We start from the raw sequence: 17,952 nt of genomic DNA on the forward strand, positions 1-17,952 counted from the left end.
TTATTTTTAAAGTTTCTCTAAAATGAAACCCTTGAAACATGATGTACTTGAGGTTTGGCATACACAATGTAATTGTATAAAACTTGCGGTGGAATGGCATTGTAAACTGACCAACTGTATCGTTAATGACTCATAAACCAAGCTTATTTATAATTTGCTACCACTATACTTGTTAAATCAAGGCAGAGAACTGAGAGTTGTTTCTCAAGTTTCTATTGGAGCAACCAGTGAAGAAGAGGAAGCTCGGCAAGACACATGAAGAAGAAAAGATGGCTTCAGTGGTGATAGAAGCAGAGCGATGAGACCCTCTGGCATCTTATCCCTCGTCCCCAACTACTCCCAACTGTTTTCAAACAGCCTCTGGATGCAAAAGTAGATAGTCAGAGACACTAGTGATGCCGATGCAGTTTAAAGATTATGCGCAGATTTGCAAAGGCTACCAGTGTGTGTCTAAATGCCCTGCTCAAGTTCTGTTACTACAGCTCAAGGATGGCATGCTGAACTCATGCCTGAGAGTAAGATCACAGAAAAATATTTTATAAGCTAAGTTCTCTGTAACTACATCTGTGGTTTTATTTCTCCCCTCTGCTGAAGTGTGTTATGCTGCTACTGACAACACCACATTTCCAGATATGGCCCTCCTATCCTCCTGTTCACTGCACATAAAACACCTTAAAATCAGGTAGAATCAGGCTTGAAATCTCAGTGTATACCTTATCTGAGTATTACCACAGTTGTAGAAATGACTTAAATACAGCTGCCAATTTTAGTACATTTAGAAAAAAAGATGAGTTAAAAAAAGGAAAAGTAAAAACAGTTGAAATCTAACAGACTGTTCAATTTTCAATGTTTTTTTTTCCAGGTTTCTGCTGTTTTTTTGTTTGTTTCCATGGTTCAAATGTTGAGCTTGAATAAATGTTTAGTGAGGATTGTTTTCAGAAGAATAGCATCCAAAGAAAAGGAATCACTGATTCTCATTTATAAAGCCTATTAGTTTTGCCAGTATTTTTTTTTATTTAAAGCAAATTAAAGATAGTATTGTAATGTCTTTTTCATGTCCTCTACATAAAGGGACACTCTAACTTAATTATTCTTCAGCTTAAAAGTTTTGGGATCCAAATTTTTGGGGGTTTAGGTAGAAATTAAAGTATCATCTGCATATATGTTTAACTAAACCTTCATAAGAGGTTACAGCCCTTTTTAAAAAGTTCTTCTTATATGATATGAGATTTAAAATATTTAACCTCCTCATACAGCAGGTTCTCATTGGTTATTCTTTTTTCTGCATAAAAGCTGACAAATGGCTGTTGACTGCCCTCAGCCATCACCTCTCTCTCTCTCTATCTCTTTCTCTCTCCATCGTCATGAGGTCCTTCACTGCATGGCTTCAGCCTGCTGCCCGATCTATTTCACAAACACTTCAACATTTCTCTCACTTTCTGAATTCAGTCTAAATTTTGTATCACCACACATCTTTCTTTCTTTCTTTCTTTCTTTCTTTCTTTCTTTCTTTCTTTCTTTCTTTCTGTACCACCAGCCGTTGTAATGTTGCTCTAACTGTTTTCTCTGTTATGTCTGTGCTACATGTTTCTCTGTGATAGTTTTTCAGACAGTTATGTTAGTACTTGCATGTAGCTATAAATGAATGTTACAAAGATGAAATATCAATTTTATTTTATGTTATATATGTCGAAGACATGATTTGACTTTTGTGAGAAAATCTGGGCTTTCTTTCTTTGATTGTTAATTGTTAAATGTTAAAACCTGGAATTAATGGGCTTTATCTCCACAGAATAAAATGGTTCAGGATTGTGGCCCTAGCATAAAGGAGCATGCAGTTGTTTTTTATCATAAGACAAATAAGAAGAATATATTTTACCTGTATGGATGAATTTACAGCTTATCTAATAGAATGGGTTTAAAAAATGCTAGTGCCACAGTCTGAAACCTCTGCATCCTGTTCAAATACTTTTAAGTCAGCTTTGTGTGTTTTTTTTTTTTTTTGGTTGAAGTTAAGATTAACATTCCGATTTATGTGTTGGTGGTTTTATGTGTTTGAAGGTGTCTTTTATATCTTGTTTCTTATCTCTGTATAGGAAGGAAGTATTCCTCCCTTCTTCATGAATCTTTAAGTTCAGACAGTTGTCTTAATACCTACATGCTTAGATTAAGTCTTTGGTCGAGCATACAAGAGTGGCCTTGAAAAGCAGGATTTTTCCCAGGAAGTAAAGCAGCACCTCTGCAGCAGTCAAACATAATTCCAGTCTTTGGATTAAAACCAGCAACCCTGCATACTGAATCACCGCCAACGATTAGAAATCTGTTTTCACTTTGACATGAAGGAGGTTTTTTTGGAATTTCTTTTTTAAGCCAAATTATACTGACCATAATTGATTAATACAAAGGGTAAAACATCCGAGCAAGTGAATACTTTTATAGGCACTGTAGGTGATAAGGATTGGGTTCACTGCTAAAGGCTAAACATCAGGAACATTTCAAAGGAAATTTAAATATTCAATATTTATGACAATATTACAATATTATTTATTACAATATTTATAATATTTGATCAAAATTCTTATTTATTTTTGCTTATTTGATAGTCTGGCCCTCACAATGTCTGTCAAGAAAAAAGCTGCCCCTTGTACAAATGTAGTTGATGGCCCCGGCTCTAGTGACATATGACCCAAAGGAGACTTAATAGCACAATGTAGCACACATTGTATGTGACGATACTGGAAGGGAGAAGATTAGCCTGCTAATAATAATACTCAGTGTGAAACTACTGTAAAATGCCATCACTGATAACTTACTATTATAAGAATCTACTTTGATTCGTACTTTGTGCAGCATACTTTATATTTACATTAAGTTTTGTATCCATTCTTGTAAGGACACCTTTCAGCACCTTGCGAAATATGTAGATGGTGACATTTACTGCTAATCTTATGAAGAAAATGGTACGGATTTTGGATGGGTGGATTTTTGTTCTTTGCAGATGACATCCTGCTCTAGACCTGCAATAATTTTCTGCTGTTCTCTAACCATAACCATGATCTTCTCCAATTTTTAACAGTAGCTCTACTGTGTTTGCTTCACCTTAACCCTTATCTGTCTTTAACCTGAACAGATCTGATGTAAACCCAACATGAAATCTATTTGTCTAAAGGAAATACATGTGTTGGTTTCATTTTGGTTTCCTCTGTATTTGTATGTTTATGTCGTGTATTTACAAAAATCTTCCTCCCTGCTTCCTGACTGACTGTCTCCTTTCTCCGTTTGCTATGTAATGCCTTCCTAACCTGTTCTTTCCTTCTTGGCTCTTTCTCTCCTTCTCTTTCTTTACAAGCTGCTGCCACAGCCAACACCAGCACTTTTACTTCTGCTGCCACTGCTGGGGCTCCGGGGGCCCCTGGGGGTGTTCCTCAGGGGGCCCCTGGCTCCCCAAGCCCCGGCCCTGCTTCTCATAACATCCCCTCAGTCAATGAAGGTACAGACTGAACTGATGGGCACCACTTAGGGAAAGTCTTGCTTTATTATTTTGCAGAGATCTTCTGCTTTCTAGTTTTTCTCTTCTACCTTCATTCCTTTTAGTTCTTCTTTCCATCTGTACTTTTTATTTTCCACTCTCCATTCTTATTTTCCTTTCTCTCTTGGCTTCACTCTCTCTTTTCTTGCCATTACAATTCCTCTCCTCTCCTCTCTTCACTCTATCAGTAATTTGTCTTCTTCTTCTCTGCTTTCGTCGCCTCGTTTCTCATTTCTTGCATCAGTCTTGTTTTTCTGCAGCCAGTGTTAGGTTTTCATCTCAGGTGTCTAGATCCAGTTTTTTCAGCGTCTTTGTCCTTGTTCAGTCTACAGTGCTGTCTTTTTATCTGCCTGTCCGTCATAGCTGAGTTCAGTTCACTCTCAAACTTTTTCTCCAACATCTGGATGCTGCAACCACAGCAGAGAAGAAGAAAACCCTGAAAATCATACCAATCATACCAGTCTTATCAGTCCACTGGTTTAACCTGCAGAGGCATGTAGTGCTACTTAATGTAAAATCCAGAATATAGGAATAAATTGATTTTCCCTTAGTGACTGATACTCGGATAAGGTCGCAATTGTTTTGTTTTGTACTAATGCATATCTTAAGCCATTCTGCAAGACTTTTAACAATGACATCATCAGTCATAACAGACACTTTCTAAGAGGTAGTTGAAACTTTTTTAGCATTTTACAATGTTTTGGTTTAAATCCAAATTTGCCAAAATCAAGTGCAAGGGAAAAAAAATGTTGCATCATCTGCCTACAAGCAGATTCTGGTGCTGTTTGAATGTTTGAGAGTGCACTGACCTTTTTCTTTACGCTCTGGTCTTTTGTCTCTTTTCAGTTGTCAGCAGTATCGTGCAGTCCTGCCCTGTTTCTGTTCAGTCTCTTGGTCTACCTGTCCGTCTGTCAGTGTTCATGTGTCCTGATTTTTTGGTCTCTCTGTGCTCACTGTTTGCATGCTTGCTACACCACCTGATGGAATGGGGAGTGTCTCACTGGGGAAAATGAAACAATCCAATTTAAAAAGAAAAAAAAACAGTTTAAATGACAAATTACGAGAAAATCTAACTTATTTTTAGCCAAAACTGAAACTTTGCCCATATTTCACTTGCAGCTCAACTATTTGACACATAAAAGGATTCTTCTAGCTGGAATGTCACCAGATTTTTTGTTTCTGTTTTAATCTTTCTACTTCTTAAGCTTTGTAATTTTAAAGTGAAATATTTTGATGACCCTCAAATAGCCTAATGATTTTTTTCTTTTAAATTCAAAACTAATTTTTTGACAGGATCTTTAAACCATGGAGTCTTTTTGCCCCCTTCACCTAAACAATGAATGTGCTTCATGCCTTTTAAAGTGAAAATAAGTGCCTTCCAAAACGTGTAACTCTAAGTTTCCAACTTTCAGAAAAAAAGTTAAGGATTTTTTAAGTTAATTTTGACCTAAATGGAGGCAGCAAGCATGCACACAGAGGCTCATTGTTGCCCAGGAAAGACAGTATTATCTAGATTTTGTAAACTGAAAACATCGCAATTATGTAAAGTTTTCGTTTTGTTTCCTTTGCCAAAACACTGTCCTGCAGAAACCTGGATGTTGTTTGATTGATGCATGATGATTATCATTTGAATTTGTTTCGTACAATAAATTTATAGAAGTGATATAACAGCAACACTCTGGAAAGAAAGAGTTAAAATTTTGTACATGAAACACATGGCAGCCTACATGTAATCTATTTCTTAGAGTCTCTCTAAAATGTATAACTCTTGGGTGTTCCTTTGTACAGCATAAATATAAAAGACACATTAATCTAATAAGGTCAGCATGTCTTAATATTCACCACAGTTACGAAAATGCTGTTGAAACAGTTGTAAACAACCTTAGGTACTAGAAGATGGAGATAGCAGAATTAAAAGTTGCCACAAAGCATAGTAGTAGTAATTGTTGGTGTCTGTGTAACTTGGAAAATCCAAGTTGATGTCTTGACAATAATTCCGACTGGTAAGTTGAAGCAACCCCCAGTACCCCTGGTACCGAGGACGTAGCAAAAGGAACAAATTCAACTCAGGTGTGACATCATACTCGGTTCCAACATCTGACTTCTGAGGTTAATGGAACGCAGCATTACCCACCAGTTTGCTTAAAGCAAAGCATTGTTCTGTAATTGTCTAGCCCCTTGAAAGCATGCATGTGATTTAGGGTAAGGTAAGAAAGGCTGATTGCCAAAAAGATAGCTCTTAATATAATGGCCTGTGTCCAGAGCTGGGACTTTTCACTAGCGTTTATCGTTACGTTATTTGTTGCAGCTATTGACCTGGAATCCTTACCCTTGAAAAGACACATCAGACCTGTGTCTCTCCCACCATTGTCAGTAATCCCCCCCTTTCTTTATTTTGATTGGCCAGTGAGGGAGAAGTGACACTGACTTGCCTGTTGCTGTTCCAAAAGTTGAACTGTTTTCAACTGAGAGTGATGTAAGCACAGCAGACTCCTAGAGCGTTGCTTCCACTCAGAGCACTGGTTGCATAAACTGGGTGGACTACATTGGCTTCGTAGTGAAAAAACGGCGCCAAAAGCAGCAGCTGTAGACACAGGCCTTTAAGTGTTTGATATCTGAACAGTATCATGGCTGCTCAGTTTAGCAGTCTAGATTTCCCTTCTTCCTCAGCATGTGTTCCTGTTGTTTACAAGACAATTTCAAGAACGCTGAAGGTTTCTGCAAGACAATGTTGCGAATATTGCAGCTAGAGGTTGACTGATTGCTGGTAGTCATTACTGAAACAATAAGGGCTGTTCTGACTAAAATATGTCAACACTAATGAACAATTTGATGACAATAAATCTTTCAACCTCTACTTTTGATTTTTCCTGAATGCAGTACGTTTGTAATAATGGTTTGAGTTTTCCCTGTATATTCCAACGGCAGAGGTAAGTTTACATGGTGCCCTTGGAAAAGAAATTTATGAGAAATTTCTTTCCAGTTCTAAAGCAATTCAGTGTCCATTCAAGTGCATTTCATACATACATCTGGAAACCATATATTGACCCAATATATGTGAATTAGGACCGTGGTTTATGTTGAGTATCAGCCAATAAACATTTCAATAAGTATTTTGTCTCGCCCATGTTTGGTGTAAAATATGATTATGCTGTATTTGTTTTGGGTTCAGAATGATGCAGACAGATTAAAGCGATACCAAGACATTTTGAATGTTACTTTTTCTCTCAGGATAATGCAGATGAAGATAAGAGCACTAGCACAAGGTTTTAGTAAGATAGAACACCTTTAAGTTCATTATGCCAAGGTATCGTTATGAGGCTTTCTGACAGTGCTGTAAATCTGTTGTCCTATTAAAAGTCATCAAACAGACTCTGGTTAGCAGAAATAAGAACTTTGCTCTAACCAAGACTGCAAACAACAACCCAACAATAATCCCATCCTGTATTTGACTGTCGTTAGTTTGTGAAGATTGTATAAGCTCAGAGTTTATACAGCTAATTAGAATGTGTAAGAATTCTGAGAAACTCACTGTTGTCATATGGAAACAGCTTTTCCACCTTGGAAGACACTCAAAAATAGAGACAGAATTTTGAATTTCAACACAACTTTAAGAGGATTGGTCATGGAAAAATCTTTTAAATGTGATTTTTGATGGCATTATGCTTGAAAAATGTCAGTTGAACATCTGTCTGAAAGGTCTGCTTGTTTACATGCATAAATGAATCAAGTTATGCTTACAGCTCGATTTGACTATTTAATGGGACAGCTGTCTCTATCCTAGTATAAAAACACCAGGGAAGAATGGAGTTATTTACAAAAGTAGATTCACCTCTGCTACAGTAGATGACCAAAACAGCATTGATCAGCTTTGTTTCTGTTGGACCTTCTTCTGGTTGGCTGTATGTTAATCAGTGAACACATGGATAAATTTATAGCTCTGTGCAGTTATAAAGGTAGTTTATCAAACACTTTTGGTCAGTAATCATGTAAAATAGTCTATGTCCATTTACGGTAGAAAGAGGATGAATCCCAAACACTGTAGTGTGCAATGACCTTTGTGCTTGCAGTATGATTGGAGATACTATTTTAGTGTAAAGAAGATAAGACTGATAGTAGTGCAGAGAACTGCATCCTCTACATACAGCTTGCTCTGTCCACACTCTTTGAAAATGAACTGTCAATACATAAAATTCAAAGAAATGTTTTCATATGACAGCAGTGAGTTATGTTTATGAGCACATGAATGCCTTTAAGACTGGTAGTGTTTTTGACAGTGTTTTTGTACGTATGTGTGTATGTGTCCAGGTTGGAGCCAGCTGGCTGCCATGCACTGTGTGATGCTCCCTGACCTCCTCGGCCTGGACAAGTTCAGACCTCCTCTGTTGGAGATGTTGGCGAGGAGATGGCAGGACCGCTGTCTGGAGGTAATACCCTAGAAATAATCTGAAAGAAGAAAGGGTCACTTGCAAAAAGATTACTTTAAACCTAGCCACTTAGCTGTTTGTGAGTTATTAAGAGGGTCTGACTGCAGACCATTCATCTCTGATGACCACTCTCAAAGACAGACAAGTTCATCTGAGATGCCGTATATCTCAACATGAAAGTGCCTTAATTTGCAGGTACAATGTATTTTCAGTTTTTTTTTTTGTATTCAACGTTATTCATAAACAAAGTCTGACAGTAACATTCATGAAATTACCACATTACAGACAAAGCAACATTATATAAATAAAATAGAGAAAAAGGTCAGAGGTCTATCCCAGGATAAGATCATGTATAGACCTGTTCAGAGGTAGCTACATGAATGGTGGCTCGATTTAACCTCAAAGTAAAACAATAAAGCTAACATAGCTACCTACCAGATTAAGCCAATAATAAGCCAATGTAACTAAATCAGCTGGGTCACAGCTAATGTTAGAAAATGTAGCTAAAGCTAAGTTAGCTATGTAGATAATGTATATGGAGGTTATGTAACTGCTTTGTGAGCTTAGCTTAAGCTACGTTAGTAACGTAGCTACATAAGCTACATAGCTATGTTAGCTATGTAGCTGTTATTAACATATTTTACTCATCAGATGGAGTCACGTAAGTTACGCTTGCTGTGTTAGAGTTTTGTCATGGTTGAACAGCTTTCTTCCTGTAAGCAGGCTGTTAACACACAGTGACTAACATAGCTAGCTATATAATTAACGTTAATTCATTAGCCAGTAAAGCTAAGTTAGCTATGTTTAAGCTAATGCTCACAAACATAGCTAGAAGCTAGCTAAGCTATATAGATAGCATATATGTAGCTTAAGTAGCCATTTTGTTAGCTTAGCTTTAGCTTCACAAGCTACGTAGCTATGTAATTTATGTAGCTATGTTAGCTACATAGCTGTTATAGTTATGTAGTTTTGCAGCCAATAGATCTAGATAAGTTGTGGTTGCTGAGTTTGAATGTTTTCATGGAGGAGTAGCTTTCTTCCTTTAAGTAAAGTGTATACTGGGCTTTATTAAACGTTATGTAGGCAGGTTTTGCAGGTCAGGTTTTTAACTTTTAACTTTAGTTTGCTTACCCTGACCCTAACACTGACCCTAAATTGAAGTTTTATTATATTTTATTTCAAAACATTTAGTATGTCTTTCTGTTTTGAGCTATAGGGCGTCTACGATGAATGGTCTGTGAGAGTGGTCATCAGAGATATATGATCTACAGCCAGACCCCTCTTGAGTTTTTTTAAAGTAATATGAGTAGGGAAACACAATATTATCGGCAGGATATCAGTATGGGCAGATATGAGAATTTCTGCAAATATTTATAGCTGATATAACAGTAGTCTATATTGGAATTATAAATCATGAAATTTTCTTTTATTTCAGCAAAATGTACAACTGTACCATTTGGTATAGGTGGTTGCCTCAGGCGCCACAATTTCATAAAGGCCCATAGTGAGCCCTGAATATTTTGAATGAAGCCGCTAATGTAAAACAACTACCAGACTGTCTACTTTCTTGCTTCTCTCTCTGCTCCTCTTGACTCAGCCTCTTTTTGCACAAAATAAACTTAATAAAAGGGCAGTGTATATTGGCATCGGCTAAAATGAGTTCAGAAATATTGGCGTATCGTATGTCTGCAAAAAACCAGTATGGTGAATCTCTAGAAATGAGTGATGTATATGATAAAAATGCATGGCTCATGGTACTAGCTCGTGTCTGTAAATTCAGTTTAAGCAAACATCATGAAAACTTAACCATGGCTGCTCATCTATAGACCCTTTATCCTTGACTAGATAGTAATCAAAACTGTTAGAGATAACTTTACCCTCTCTTTCTCTTTAGGTTCGCGAAGCAGCACAAGCCCTCCTGTTGGCTGAGTTAAGGAGGATTGGTGTATCAGGACGCAAGGACACCATCGACATGTGGGCTCCTTACCTACCTCAGTATGTGGACACTGTCAGCTCCCGTAAGTACCTGTTTTTTATGAAGGCTAACTGTGGAGAGGTTAACTCGATAGTGCTGGAATACTAAATTCCACTGCACTGGGGAACTGCTTTCAAATAACTAGCAAATATAAGTTCCACACAAATGCCTCCTGTTGTCAAAACTACACAGAACTTTGCCAAGAAATTTCCCACCCAACGCTTGGATATCAAACTCATTATCATAACATTTTTAAGGTGAATATTTCCTCCTCTATCTAGCGGCACAATCCAATAGAAACTTTCAAAGGTTGTGGTTAAGAAAATATCTACAGCTGCATGATAGTTAGTACTCATATTCAAATATCTGTTGTTAAAATCATTTAAAGCCAGTAGGTTCCTGATATCCTGATTGAATATCCAGTCCTTCAGTAGTTCTAAAGTGGGGATAATACTACTCCAAATGAGGAAGATCTAATTATTTTTTCTGCACCAGTAGTAGATATTGAATATATTCTACAGAGGCATTGATTTAATAAAATTACTGGTTGAGATGGTGCTTTCATCAGAATTTGCATGTACATATGCTACATTTATGAAGATCAAACTCTTCACGTTTGGATTAATTCTTGACCATATTTAGTAATGTATTTTTGCATATTTAATTATTTATTGCAGTAAAACCAAAATTTAAATTCTAATTTATTTTGTCATTCCTTACCTAGTTCATTTGAGTGATGAGTGAAAAAATAGAAATTAATAGATATTTAATTCATATCAGCACTCAAAAATGTTGGCCAGAGTGCTCTGGAGTGTTGTTAGATAAATCATAGATAAACAACTTATTTGACAGCTGTCAGCTGTTTTTGTGTTGGTTTTCCACTGTTTTCAATGCATGCAGTAAAGAAGCTAACCATCTGTGGGGGAATAGAGTAAAATATGATTTATCCCAATCACTAAATTGTGATTCAGTTGTCACTTTAGCACAGTTGTCAACAAGGGGTTGCACAAAACCAGATCTGACCTGTTTTTATCCATCTGTCTCTTCCTCTTGACTTGACTCTCCCTGTCTCTCTGTCTTTTGTATCATTTCATCGTCATCTCTCTCTCTCTCTGAGTCTATAGTTATTCCTGCTGATGGGAAGGTGAATCTCCACCTTTTTCTTTTACTAGAAACAGCCTTCAAAAACGCTGCGCTCGTGTGTCTGCGTCAGTGAGCGTGCTCAGGAGTTGCCCTGTGGTTGCTGAGGATGCTGGGGGTTTCTCAAGGGAACGGTTGCCATGGAAACCGGCACCGGTCAGTGTTGTGTTACCACAGCAGTACTGCAGGCAGGGAGGGGGCGGAGTGATGGGCCAGTGACCTCAGGGGACGAGGGAGGATGGAGAGGGGGAGGGAGCCGAGACAGAGAGAGAGAGAGAGAGAGAGAGAGAGAGAGAGAGAGAGGAGAGATAGAGCGAGGTTAAAGGGTCATTGAATTTGATCCGTGTGCTGCACAGCATGACTGGAACAGACAGTAAGATGACTCCTGCTGGTCCTGGAAATCCTGGAATATCACAGGAAAGTCAGGGAATGTGCTGAACCCTCTGGAGAAGTCCCCTTAACCTGATGCTCGAAACAGATATGTAATTTCTTCACTTTTTAGCTCAAAACTGAGTTTTTTCCCTTCATAACATGATGTTTCACATTTGACTGGAGGGATATTTAGTGTTTTGGTCCCTAATTTCCCCTGCCCTTCCTCTTTACCTTCACATGTTCAGATCTACTTTTACAGTGAAGTTAACTTGACCAAGTGACATGGCATCATAGTATTAGAGCTTCAGATTTTAAGAAAGTGAATGAAGCTTATCCACTTTTTTTGCTGGATCAATAAAGTCTCCAGTAAATGTGGATAAAACATCATAATTGTCACTTTGCTGATTTTGATTAGGTTCATTTTCATCAACATAAACTTCAGGAAATTCCCCTAAAAACATTTGTCCCAAAGGCTAAAGTTGATTGTAATGTGTTGTTTTAACCTCTACATTGTTATTTTTAACAATGCCACTGTAAACAGAACTAAGCTAAAGCTACAGCATGAGCAGGGTGTGGACTTAATAGATCAAGTCAAAAACTCACATGTCACTGTTCATTATTCTCAGAAGCTGTTTTCAAACGGGCAGCCACTTGACTCACTTGACAATGGGCGCAACAGGGCTGACAATAGCTGTGGTAACATGAGCATTTTTTGACAATGCAGCTGAATTTCTTCTAATCAGAGATTTAAACTTCTCTATTCACATGTATGCTAAAAGATATGATCTGATTCAGATGTGTGTGACCATGCATTATACATTTAATCAAAATTAAAACTGCTCTGATCATGCGCAGCATCGTCTCACTGATCAAATCTACCTGAAAATTTGCGGTAGAAGAATAAATTCTTCCTCGCCTTTTTTGAAGTTAAACTCCTGGCACTAGCTCGTTTGTTTCAACTCCTACTCCTACTCCTAATATTGGATTGTTCTACTCTCTCATGTCCGTACCTTATAATATCTGATGAACAATTCTGAGATCTTTTAGAGCTTCAAGTATAAACATTGTCTCAGCAACAGACCGGTTTTTATTTTGCTCCCACTTTGTTTGTGTCTGGTCCTTCCATGAGTCAGATTAGGTCAGATCAAGTGTTTTTACTGATGTTGGTCTGAACGATCGGCATAAACCACCCCTCTCAATCAGAAAGAAATTTCTTTCAGAATGAGTAGAACAGGTGGATTTTATACTGAACAACGTGTACATATGAAGCATTTCATTCAACAAGTGATTCATGTAAGCATAGTAATTGGCTGAGGAAACATGGGAGAGATCAGGTTTTTAACGTGCTAAAGCATGGCAGAACCAAATTTTACTTTTTTTTTTTGAAAACGGATCGTACACAAGCAGTGTGTTACACCACTCGCCCAAACTTGTCTGCTGCTGTTTCTTCTTGAGCTTTTTGAAGTTTTTTTCCTGAATATGTCACTAATTTCAGGACACAAAAGTAGCTCAAGGATTTTTTTAAATTTGAATGGTTGGCACAGTTGTAAACAGGGGAATTTAATAGCATTTCTCTATGCTTAAATCACTTCTTGGCCCTCATACCCCAAATTAGTTTGTTGTCACAGACACGCACACCCTCATATGATGGGTGGCGTTGTAAGCTGAATGGTAAGACTACGCCAGCAGATTGAACTCCTTAAAGCACCTCCTCATCACTGACAATTGCCAGGAAGGTGTGCAGCTCCAACCTCATCCACGGGGTAGTATTACACACTGACATCAATGATTGAAATAATGTTGATCAAACACGGCAGGTTCTGTGTTTGTGTTTATTACTGCTGTTGTGAGGAAACGATCAGCTAACTAGAATACGTCTATTGTGTGTAGCTCCACCATTAAAGGACAGACAGGTAAGCTTGTTCACCTGTAAATGGGATTACAGTTTTCACTTGAAGACATCCTTCTCTTCAAAACAGACACAGGGATTCAAAGCGGTCGAACTGAAAATTAAACATTTTCATGTTGAAAAACTACATATTTTCAACACTCTTCAGCAAATTTAGGGGCTGATTGCAGCTTCTAGTCATGCCAATAGGGGAACACAAGCAGCAATAACACAAACAAATAAAATAGAATTACCTTATGTATCTATACAGTCATGGACGAAAGTATCTGCGCCCCTGGAATTTTTCCAGAAAATACACCATTTCTCCCAAAAATTGTTGCAATTATACATGTTTTTGGTTTACACATGTGTATTTCCTTTGGAACAACACAAAAAAGAAGAAAAAAGCCAAAATTGACATAATTTAACACAAAACTCAAAAATGGGCTGGACAAAATTGTTGGCACCCTCAGCTTAATATTTGGTGACTCACCCTTGGAAAAATAACTGAAACCAATTGCTTCCTATAACCATCAACAAGCTTCTTACACCTCTCAACTGGAATTCTGGACAACTCTTCTTTTGCAAACTGCTCCATAAACATGTGTATACCAAAAACTTTTGCAATTGCAACAATTTCTGGGAGAAATGGTGTATTTTTTTTGGAAAAATTCCAAGGGTGCCAATACTTTCGTCCATGACTGTAAGTATGAACAGGGGGAGACAACAGTCTGGGTTGCAGCTCAAGAGGGAGAGGACTCATTTCAGGCTGTTGACACCTTCATCAAACAGGCAATTTGTTGTCCTCTTTCGCTCTCTCTCCAGCTGTAGAGTGGCTGCTGTTTGAAGGAAGACACCTGTATTTATCCATTAGCTTTTAGTGCTGAGGAAATGTCACTCTGTGTCACAGCGAGGGGCTGGCCACACACACACCATACATAAAGCAGCGTCCATGGCCTTTCAGCTCTCCTAGAAGTGTTTAAAAGCCTTTAGCACAAAGGGGAGAAACAGGCAGGAGAAAGAGAGACAAAACTATTAACAGCACTATCACAGCTGCTCAGAGAAAGCTCAACAGATTGCCTGAGTGAGAATGATATAAGAGCATTTATATGTGTGCATGTTTTTGTGTTTATCACAAGAATAAAGTTGGGGTCGGTGGCTAAAGTCAGTGGATAGGCTTAAAGATTGAAAGTAGAGGGAACGTATCAGTCGTTTTAACATTTAAAAAGTAGAAATCTATTTTAATGAGTAAAGGGAGCTGAAATGAGCCTGAGGATGTCCAAAACTGCTGCTGAGAAAGGAGAGGAGAGTGAGGGTTAGTCAACCTGGGGTGCTGAACAGAGAAAGAGGGGCTCTCTCATATTCACACACACTTGATTAAACAGAATCCCCAGTATTGTTCACTCTCTCACGCATGAGCACACACTGTTTTAGGGGTCAAACTGTGTGTACGTGTGGGTGTGTGTGCGTGTGCGTGCGTGTGTGGGTGTGTGTGTGTGTGTGTAAAGCAGCTGTGTCTTTGATCACTGAACAGCAGTCATCATTTCCTCTCGCTCTTTCAGCAGTCGTCAGTTTATTATCTACCTGGATCACCCCATCCTATCCTGTTGTTTTTTACTCATAAACCTGCTGCTGTTAAGGTCTGCCTCTTTCTTTTCTTCCTTTTCCTTTAGTTTTTTTTTTTTTTTCAAACTTTAATCACAGAGTGTTTAGCATCTCTCTGTCAACTCTCATCCTCCCTAATCTTATTTTTTGTCTCTTTTCTACTTCCTCTGTCACCTTCATCCTTTTTAAAATTTTTGTTCTAGAGTCTATTGTTGTCCTTTCATCACTTCTTTTACTCCCTCCAAATTATTTATTTTCCACTCTTTTCCTGCCTACTTTCTTCTAAATATGTTGTATTACTGGAGCTGGGTATGCGCCCCGTTATCTGTCAATCATTAGTTAGTAAATTTTTTTTGACTGGTTATTTTGAAGATTTATTTTTGGGCTTTTTTGCATTTATTATAGGGAAGGAGTGTGGGTAGAATCAGAACTAGGGATGAACAAAGACGACGTGGAAAATGCGCCACATACTTTATCAGACTGAAACGCTGGCTTCCCATGTTAAATTAAGTTTTTAAGAAACATTAACATCCTTAATGATTAAAGAACCGTTAAATTCCTTTAAATTTGGTTTCCATTAACATCTTTTCTATGATAAGCCTCTGTCTAAAGCTTGGGCGAGCTGTGTCACACAAAGTTTATGCATGGTCCATTTCCATAAAGCAGTCTGGTTTGGTTCAGTAGATTTTTGCAATGGTTTAGCACATCAACTCAGATATCACCCTTGTTTCCTAAGCTGATGTCTATCCAGCCTCTCTCATTGTGATGGGAAATTCATTTCTTTTATGAGATTCACATCATTTGCTCAGCTTAGTAGAGCTGGTTGTTTGGCTCCAGAACAACTCTCCATTTGGTCACGGTTTTGCTTTTTAAATGTGGATGAAATAATGACAAAGGATGGAGGAAAGGAAACTGGCACTCAACTGCGAGCTAGCTACTGTGGCTCACATAAAAGAGCCGTTTGGTAGAGCAGGCTTGTTCATGAATGACACATCTTTACTCTGTCACTCACCCGACACGGTTCATTTTTGGGTTGAAAGTATATCACCGTTCAATAAAAATAGTTTTTATGAGAAAAAAGATTTTTTTTTTGTTGTATGTTAAAGGTGTTCAGGTAGCTTTTAACTCGGTACATGGATTCTCAAGCCTCCATTCATCTGGTTAGAAGATGCTAGTCTCTAGGTGTTCTGCAGGACTGAGTAAATTGCAATATTGATTGCCTCCGTGCCAGGTAAATTGATTAACCTGTGGAAAAAACACTTTTTTTTTTTTTTTTAATCAAGAGTAGGGATCGTATGCAATGTATGTAAAAATTAGAGCCATAAAATACCAGCTTACCCCTGTTCCCATTCATTCCTTATGGCTGTCCCCACTTTCTGACCCCCAACAGACATTTGCACGTCATCAGAATCACATGACTGCAAAGATCTGATGACAAAAAATGCTAGTTCTTTTTTTTTTTTTTTTTTCTCTCTACCGGTTTACATCAACTTGAGTTAATTATTAGTATAATAAATTGATTGACTGCTATTTAAATTATGCTCTTTGTCAGTAAATTAAAAAATAGATGTAGGTAGATTTTTGATTAACTGTGACCACCTCTATCGCTTATATATTCTACTATTTTATACATATTTATAATTCAAATAAGGATAAAATGGTTCTGATTATGATATACATCTGAGATTAAAAACATAAATTGTTAAAAACGGGAGACATTCAAAACCAACTAAAATGCTGCAAATGAAGGGGAGTTTTCTATATCTTATAAATGTAATAAAAAACACTAAAAGGTTTTAATATATCAGAAGATGAAGAAAAGTTAAAACAATTCCAGAAGAATAAAAGTTAGACATACCAAATTAAAGTGAATCTAAAGCAGTGAGAGCAGCACGGGTTGGAAATCAAAGAACATGGAGTGAGTGTTTTAACCAGAGAGGGCTGAACAGAGGAGAGGAGCACCAGATCCTGGAAGGTTAACAAGGCATGCTGGGAGCTATGTGTCATGGCTGACATGACAAGCTTGACCTTGGAGCAGGGCAGTACGCCTCCTCCTCCTCCCCTCTGTCATCCACCCCTCCTCCACCTCCCTCTCCTCTTTTTCTCCGTCAACTCTGAATCGCTCTCCCTCATCGAGGACAGAAGAGTTTCAGGACCAGCGTCTATGTGAGAATATGTGTTCCAAAAGGAAAAAAGAATGAAGAGTCATTTAAAGGAGCACAGAATTAACCAAATCGGCATGGCAGTTTATTATGATAAACACAATAGTTATCATCAAGTAGTTGCCACTGTTCAGCACTAAATCGAGCTGCAGCACAGGCTTTCTAATTCAAACCACTTATTCAAAGCAACATCAGAAGTTTGTCTCTAAATAATCAATAGATGTTAGAACAGCTTTTTTGTAAACATAAAAGGACTGAGAGCTGAATTTAGACTCATCAGATAGTTACATCATTAGGTCTAGCTGTTTTTGGGTGGTGTTTTTGCTTAGCAACTATATCCTCTCTCAAGGATTGGAAATCCGCTGCCAGCCAAATGCTGAGTTTTTGTTCAGTGTAGCATGAATTTGTAGACAGATTAATTTGAACATTGTAACAGAATGATTTGCAACAAAAAACAGTGCAAATTTGATCCTTGACTAAGCTCGGCCATGTCAGGGTGCAGACTGTCTGCTTGAAATCAGTGTCACTTGAACCCAGCTCAGCAGGAACTAACATCTTTACCCCTGAAAGTGTGATGTAATGGCATTGTGCTGAATTTCAGGGTGATTATAAGGGACTGTGATTTTGTATCTCTACAACAGCTCTCCCTGTTTTCTGCTAGCAAACCAGCCACCCACCAAATGTAGAGGAAACTTCAAAAAATGTTTCGCCACATGGTTTGTTCCACAGTAGTCATGCAGACAAAAAATGTGCTGTGGGTTGGATCCAAGGGGGGGCCTGGGCACCAATAACTTAAAAAAAGGCAGAGTAAATACATTTATGCTCATGGTTTTATTCTATGATATGAAAAGTGA

The 17,952-nt window shown here is 37.9% G+C and overlaps 1 protein-coding gene across 2 annotated transcripts in view; it reads left to right on the plus strand.

Moving 5' to 3' along the window:
* LOC121524691 (WD repeat-containing protein 7) overlaps nucleotides 1-17,952 on the plus strand; it is a 131,783-nt gene that overhangs the window by 44,704 nt on the left and 69,127 nt on the right. For both annotated transcript variants that reach the window (XR_005993164.1, XM_041810156.1), the window contains exons 20-21: nucleotides 7,838-7,956; nucleotides 9,851-9,974. Coding sequence is in view for 1 of the 2 variants with exons in the window: in XM_041810156.1 (XP_041666090.1) it covers nucleotides 7,838-7,956; nucleotides 9,851-9,974 (243 nt within the window). In the remaining variant the exon portion in view is untranslated. The remainder of the gene's footprint in view (nucleotides 1-7,837; nucleotides 7,957-9,850; nucleotides 9,975-17,952) is intronic.

Source organism: Cheilinus undulatus, linkage group 17 (genome assembly GCF_018320785.1).
Source record: "Cheilinus undulatus linkage group 17, ASM1832078v1, whole genome shotgun sequence".
Taxonomy (NCBI): Eukaryota; Metazoa; Chordata; class Actinopteri; order Labriformes; family Labridae; genus Cheilinus; species Cheilinus undulatus.